Consider the following 8124-nt stretch of genomic DNA (forward strand, 5'->3'; position numbering starts at 1 on the left):
AGCAGGCTAGAAAGGCAGATAACTCAGGAATAAAGAAAGCGGAGCAATTGCAAACTGTTGCATAATGTCAAGGATTACATTATACTAGAAATTCTAATTAACTTCTACTTTAAAGTGACCCAATCTTTTTGTCTTTCCAAATGTTTCTCATAGTCAATGTAATACAGTAATCATCTATGCTTATATAATAACCTAATAACCTATATAATTGCTACCCAAATCTCTCCCTCCTCACTGCACAAGACAAGTTATTATTCTTTGAGAGACTGGAGATGTTCGGATAGTAATCATTAAAAAGACAAATCTACTAACACTTTACCTTGTACAGTATGATAACTAATGTAAAGTTAATTTTATCGACTATCATTTGTGTGTCGTTTGAACTGTTTGTGCAGCCAGATGAGCAAATTAAAAATACTAAGGGGTAAAGGTAAAATAAAAATGCACAAACATTGTACCCATACTTGTAATCCATAACAACCAATCAGATATTAAAAAGGGTATCAGTAAATGGTACCTGCTGATTGGATGGTATGGGTTATACAACTTATACTGTTGTCTGATTACTAAACAAATCTGAAGTTGCAAATCTGCTATGGGGGAGAAAGATTCCTTGCAGTATCTTTCACTGGTGTCATCTAATAAGAGTGACAGTGTGCACCGCAGGTAACCCACAGCACCCAATCAGATATTTCCTTTTGAACTGTTGTCCAATAAATGCATGTGCACAATAGCACTGGCAAAAATCTCATCCAGTTTCAGCAGCAGTTAGTGGATTGGGATTTAATGCCCTTGTGTGTGGTGAGATTAAATTTTAAAGACATTAAAATACTGAATGAAGACATGAGAGCGTAACTTAACCTACAATTTTCAGTGATCCTTTTGTCCCACATTTATTGTCTATACCAAAGTACTCAGATGCATTGTGTATATTTTAATGTTAGACATGTGATTCTTCTATTTGATGCACAGACAGACAGATATAATGAACACTTTAACTTCCCTGTTTTTAACTCTGTGAATAATGTCTCCCCCTCAACTTAGTAGCCAAGCACTGGCTAATCTCATGCTTCCTTCTATGTTGTATTATCTATATCAGGGTTACCAAATATCCTGTGGGTAACTAGCACTGAAACGATTGACCAATTTGATTCAATATTCCTGCGTTTTTGGTGCAATTGCATGCAACATCAGATCAGGGACATTCTGGCTTTCTGTCATTTTAATCAGCATATACATTTTAATTTGATTTGATACGATTATGTCTAAGTAGTAATAATTTGTGTTCTGGCTAGGAATGTCACCTGTCGAGTTATGACCTGAACAGTCTGGATTTCAGAGGTCTTGCTGACGGTTTTATATAACTGTTGGTTCAGACAGATAAGAAAACCGGACAGAGTTCAAATTCTGCCTTGCCTAAACCACTCCCCCTCCCCCCTTATTCTGCCCAATCCCTTGCAGATAACAAATGTAATATTGTCACGTTACGTTCATCAAATTATTTTCTTGATTCTATGACTGCTATGAGGGGGGGGGGTATAAAAGTCTAGAAAGCCATGGAATCTAATTAGCAAGTATGCTTGGTTAGCCATGTGAAAGCATGCATCTGATTGGGCTGTGTGGGTTACACTCCCTTTTACAACTTTTATTACAAAACTCTCCATGCACTTAAACTGTTATTTCCAAATGAGTTCATACAATAAATCTACATAGCATGTCCATTCCATAGGGATATAATAACATTTCTTTTCATAGATAGGAACTCTTCACAACGGCTTGAAGTCCACAAATTTTCAGTTCCTGTATAACTTTTGCTGTTTCTATTGCAGTTGAATGACAACGTTTGAAGGATTACAGATCAGTCTGGTTCTATGAATATTCTAATTCTCTGTATGGATTCCTAGACCTGGTGCAAACAATGATTCTCCTATTCCCAAATCCTTATTTCTCTTAAGCTGGCCATAAACACAAAGATAAATTCATAAGAATCTTCGTTTCAAACAATTTTCAGATCATTTGTGGATCGTCCATACATTTTTCGTGCAATGGCAATTGGTCGTTTAGCCGGGCAGGTTAGAAGATTTCTGTCGGCTAACAATAATATCTCTGCATGTATTGCCTATCTGTTGACATCAATGGGAGATTGTCACTACTATTTGTCGGACATAACTTTCATACGATTGTTGTCTTTGCATTAATGACCGGAACATCGTCTGATTTGTCCTCTACTACTTTATTTACCCTGAATGATTAGTGGTAGGTTGGGAGATTGCAATGAAGAATCTGCCGTTGGACATAAGAATATATCTGCATGTCTATGGCCAGCTTTAACCCCACTATTACTTGGCGATTGGACTTGCTAAGCAATCTTTTAAATTCCTGTCACCACTAATCTTACAGGTTCCTTCAGGAGGCTGAGTTATGTCTACCTTCTTTGTGCAGTGTTACATTCTTTTATATTTCCTTGGCTTTGTAGGCATATTTGAATTTAAAGGGGTGGTTCATCTTTAAATTAACTTTTAGTATGTTATAGAATGGGCAATTCTTAGAGAAAGCTTAGAGATTGAACTTCACTAAAAAAAATTATAGTTTTTTTAGTATTTGCTGCCGTCTTCTGACTTTATCCGGTTTTCAGATATGGGTAATTGACCCTATCTAAAAAAGCAAATGCTTGCCCGGCGATAAATCGCCTCTTCTTCGGGGGGACTAATATCCCTGAACTGCCTCCTGCAAGCTAGAATCTAAATTGCCGGCTAGATGGCTTCGTTTTCCGAAATCGCAGTTTCCAAGTGAGGCAACTTTGGAAAACGAAGCACATCCCGTCGGCAATTTACATTCTAGCCAGCTGGAGGCAGTTCGGGAAATTAGTCGCCCCAAAGAAGAGGAGATTTGTTGCTGGGCGACTAATCTCCCCAAATCTGAGCGTGTCTCTGCTCTAAGACTACAAATGTACTGGAACAAGGATGAAGCAGAGAACACTCCTCAATTCAAATAAAGAAGCCCCGGTGCACAGCGTAGAGGGTACGGCAATCCCCAAACGAATAATTTAGGTAAGGATACACTGGCACACGAGGTACATTGCAATGCAGGGTGACCCCTTGCTTATTTATTTGTGGGGACGTGCGACGTTTCGGGGGAAGCCCCTTTCTCAAGCGATTTATTTGTGCGGACGTGCGACGTTTCGGGGGAAGCCCCTTTCTCAAGCATCGCTTGAGAAAGGGGCTTATCCCGAAACGTCGCACGTCCGCACAAATAAATAACCAAGGGGTCACCCTGCATTGCAATGTACCTCGTGTGCCAGTGTATCCTTACCTAAGACTACAAATGTATCATTATTGCTACTCTTTGTTACTCATCCTTCTATTATTCAGGCCCTCTCCTATTCATATTCCAGTCTCTTATTCAAATCAATGCCTGTTGCTATGGTAATTTGGACCCTAGCAACCAGATTGCTGAAATTGCAAACTGGAGAGCTGCTTAATAGAAAGCTAAAAAAAACTTCAAAAACCAGAAATTTTCTCAGACTATCACTCTCTGAACAGGTGACTTATATTGGAAGGATAATACATGTGGGGTAATCGTTTCTGAAGCACAAGAGTAACAATAAACGTGTTTTGTTTTTTTATCAAGTACCAGAAAGCAAGACTATTCTGTACTGCCGCTATAGCCTGAACGTTTTCTCCTCACATTGATTACATTAAGCTATTTAATTGAAGCTGGCGCTCTCAGATGCCTTATATTAAGTTTGGCAATCATTTCCCGCCACTTATGGGCGTTGAGTGTTAACTCCAGCGCTAGCAAGCAGGATTCTGCTCCACGTTTGCTCCATTAAGAGTTCAGCTTTCGTCAGGGTCGCTAATATGCGTCAGCCGCTCTTATAAAATGGCGTCACGCGACACAGCCATTTATTAACCAGATGAGAAGCGTCAGCGTCACACAAGAAAAGAGATACAGTTCTCTGGATATCACTGACAGTCACACGTCACACCCACGTAGTAATACATAAAGATATCGCCATCGTTTCAAAAATGTTTACAAAATAATTATTTTCAAAAACTTGGCACTAGCAAAAAACGTGAACAAAACGTTGGCAGCTGACTCCAAACCCTGCCTGGTCGTGACGTGAAGGTGGCACACACACTTAGCTGCAGAAACGCATTCAGGCTGCACTGGGCTATACGTGATATAGCTCGGCTGTAGTTTTATGAGGGGAAAACCAGGGGGTACATGAAAGCCACAGGCGGCTGTCCGACTCAGCAGTAGCGCTCGTGCCCAGTGCAAAGTGCAAGTAACTGCAGCGCAGTAAGTCTCTCACGCAGAGCAAATGACATTTTCATAAAGTTTAACGCCGGCTGACTGCGCACATTTAGCTGTTTGCATACAGGCAGCTCTGCAGGGAAGCGACCCCCCATGAAGCGCGTGCTGCTGAGCCACTGACACCTTGGTATTAGGACCCAGTCGAAGGGCGATAGAGAAGAAGGCCAGCAGGGGCGTGGCTTCCCGTAGCACCGTATATATAACAGGCGAGAGCATTTAGCAGCGCATTAGTCAGACAGGGGCAAGAGGTGTTGAATTGTCACAGGCTGACAGCAAGGGCATCAGCGGCACATTGCAAGAAGTAGCCCGAGCTCATCCTGGATTCCCGGAGCTCGTCACCATGCTTGCTTGGCTATAGGAGCTCCATGGAGCAAGCCAACTTCTACGAGGTCGACCCCCGGCCATCCATGAACATCCACGTTCAGCCCCCACACGGTGCATACGGCTACAGGGAGCCTCCAGCTTCAGCCCTAGAACACAACGAGCTGTGCGAGAACGAGAACTCCATTGATATCAGCGCTTACATCGACCCGGCCGCTTTCAACGACGAGTTTCTGGCCGACCTGTTCCATAGCAACAAGCAGGAGAAAGCCAAAGGCGACTTTGAGTACCCCCAGCAGCAGCAGCAGGGGCCAGTAGGGGCAGCTGTTACCGGGCACCCGCTGATGTATGGCTGTATGGCAAACTACATGGACAGCAAGCTGGACAGTGGACTCAGACCACTTGCGATCAAGCAAGAGCCAAGGGAAGAAGAAGCAGCAGCCAGCAGGGCATCCTCATTGGCAGCTCTGTACCCTCACCATGCGGCCTCCCAGCACTCATCCCACCTGCAGTACCAGGTAGCTCACTGTGCCCAGACCACCATGCACCTGCAGTCTGGCCACCCAACTCCTCCTCCTACTCCTGTACCAAGCCCACATCACCATCCTGCACATCATCACCACCATCACCTGCAGACTTCTTCACTCAAAGGCATTTCCCCCTCATCCTCTACTTCTTCCTCCTCCTCTGAGAGCAGGGGCAAATCCAAAAAGTGGGTGGACAAGAACAGCAACGAGTACAGGGTAAGGAGAGAGAGGAACAACATAGCAGTGAGAAAAAGCAGGGACAAGGCCAAGATGAGGAATGTAGAAACCCAACAGAAAGTTTTTGAGCTGTCTTCTGACAATGATAAGCTGAGGAAGAGGGTGGAACAATTGAGTAGGGAGCTGGAGACTCTTAGGGGCATCTTCAGGCAGCTCCCAGAGAGTTCCCTGGTCAAAGCTATGGGCAACTGTGCATAAGGTCAAAAACTTGCTTTCAGAGCATTGTCTACCGGTGAGAGACACTGTTAAACACCCCAACCCAAGAGTGGATCCTTCCAGTTCTGACCATGAAGTTTAAACACACGTGCCTTCTGTGAACGAGGATGCCAGCCACCCTGTGAGACTTTATTCTTGCATATGCACTCAGTGGTGTTAATGGTACCCACCTCCCACCTTGCTCCAAATAGCCAGGCAGCTTTTGGTGGTGCTAGATGTAACAAGCCAGGTGATTTCTTAGGCTCTGAGGTCCCTCCATTTATATGAAGTTGTTTGTATCAGGCTAAGCAGATTTTATATATTTTTTCATACTTTGTATCTTCTTAAATCCAATTGAGTCACGTTTAAATTAAAAAGTTAAAACATATTTTTTGTTCAGGGGCTTGATAACATTGGTGACCAGATTGCTGCAAGTCTCCTCCTTATCTGCTAACAAACGTACCTGCAGAATCACCCTCAATAATGCTGTAAGCTTTGGCAGCAAGAGTATTCAAATACTGCAGTATTTTACAGTTGTTTAATGCTCTCCCTGTTACCTACCCTAAGTATAGGAATGTTGCAGAGGATACAGGGTATTTTATCTTACATGTGCCTTATGAAAGTGTCTTTTGTAGAATGTGGGTGATATATGTTACTTTAGTACATTACAGAGTATTCATCTATTCCTAGTGCAGTTGGGGAATTCTGGGAAGTTCAGTAACAGCTAGAGGGCCGCTGGTAGCACACCACATGCTATAACATTCTGGCAGTGGATATGTAAGGTCATTCATGCTAGTAAAATGATCAGGAAAATATCTGATTCTTTTTTTTTGTGTGACTGGTAGTTTAAATAGAAATTTGGAAAATTCTATTGCAGTTAAAGAAAATGTATGGGGCAGTGTTGGACAAATGCACCACAGGCCCCTGTACTGAATTAATGTTGGTTTACTAAACCAGATGAGAGACTTCCCCAGGGCCTGCATGCAGCTGAACAACTACTATGTGTGCCCTTAGTATGGGGTATTTATTCCATGAATTCAACAAGTCATTTCCCTTGTGTTTATCTGTAACATTTAAGGTTTCACAGCTTACAGGCGAGAGAGAAGCTCCACAGGGCAAAACTAAATGGAACATTATGCAAAAGATATACACAATACAGTACTTATTTTATAACTATTGTAAACTGTCAGTTTTCATTGTCATGAACATTTAATAGCTGCTGTTGCTAATCATTATTTCATGCTTTCTGTGTGTTTTCTGTGACACTGTGTATATAATTTTTTTTTTAATCAAAGTTGTTTGGAAAACCTGCAGACCAGCAGAATGTGAATGAGCTAATCTCTCTGCTCCACAACATTATGCATTTCTTATGCTCATATTCTTGCCATTGTCTCTTGGGCGTTGCAGTGTTGGTTGGTAATGCCTTTTATTTCCAGTTGTCAAGCTCACTCTGCTGTCTGGCAGGGAAGGGGTGTGAGTGAATGGCAAGTGCAAAAGCACTAGTACTGTACGCAAGAGGTATCCCAGCAAAACACTTTGCACTCTTTTCAGTTGGATATTTGGGGATGTGCTCTTCATTGTCAGTTAATAGCTGGAAAAAAAATATTTTATTAAAATTATTGCAGCAGTCCCTGTTTTATAATTATTCTGGAAGTATAACTCACATTAAGTCACATTATAACCTCTGCAGCCACTATAGTTATGCTGCTATAATTTCCTACATCAAGCACAATTACTGTTCTCCCCATCCTAGTGATGGTGGCAGTTATAAGTCTGAAAAAAGCAGGACTTCATGTTGGGCATCTCTGCTTTATCCAAGTAGTGCCTTAAAGCTAACTACCCGTAACTTCTCCTGCTAAATTATTGGCCAAAAAAGAAATCCTGTTTTTTTTGGGGGGGTTTTTGCCTTGCAAAAAAAAAGATATTGTATGTTTTAAAAATGTTATTGAAAATAAAAGAAATGCCTTTATTCACTTATTTGTTAATAATGATAATTCTTTTGAAACACAACCGCATATCCTTGTTTTTATTTTCAAAAATAAACGAATAAAACAAAAATGTAAAATGTTACTTTCTTGTTGGTTGAACTTTTTCTGTTTGATTTTCACAAAAGATTGATGGTGGTAAGTGAAACGGCTCACATCTGCCTTAAGGAGAAACTATAATCCCAGTATTTCTTTTTTAAGGTTTTTATTTTCATCTTGATGAATTTCAAATTAGTAGTGACTAGTTATTCTTTTACATTTGGGTTTTAATATTGATTTGTTTCCTTGGCCTTTTTTCTCATTGGTAATGAATTAAGGGTTTAAAAACCTACAAACTCAGATACACAGTATATAGAAGCTGCTTCTATGTGAGAGAAAAAATAGAAAACATACACCTGAATGTATATTTTTATTTATATATCTCTATATGCAGAGCACTGAACATTCAGACAACATTTTCATAGAAAGGAAGAATATAATAATAGAACATAAATATTCTGTATACAATGTATACAATTAGATTAAGCACCAAGTTTTAACTG

At 41.0% G+C, this 8124-nt stretch overlaps 1 protein-coding gene across 1 annotated transcript; it reads left to right on the plus strand.

Annotated features, from left to right (window-relative positions):
- Nucleotides 1-4587: 4587 nt before the first annotated feature.
- cebpa.L (CCAAT enhancer binding protein alpha L homeolog) lies at nt 4588-7667 on the plus strand. The gene is given in 1 exon segment (NM_001086806.1): nt 4588-7667. A coding segment is annotated over 1 exon segment (918 nt). The 5' UTR covers nt 4588-4682; the 3' UTR covers nt 5601-7667.
- Nucleotides 7668-8124: the final 457 nt, after the last annotated feature.

Source organism: Xenopus laevis, chromosome 4L (assembly GCF_017654675.1).
Source record: "Xenopus laevis strain J_2021 chromosome 4L, Xenopus_laevis_v10.1, whole genome shotgun sequence".
In the NCBI taxonomy this organism is placed as follows: Eukaryota; Metazoa; Chordata; class Amphibia; order Anura; family Pipidae; genus Xenopus; species Xenopus laevis.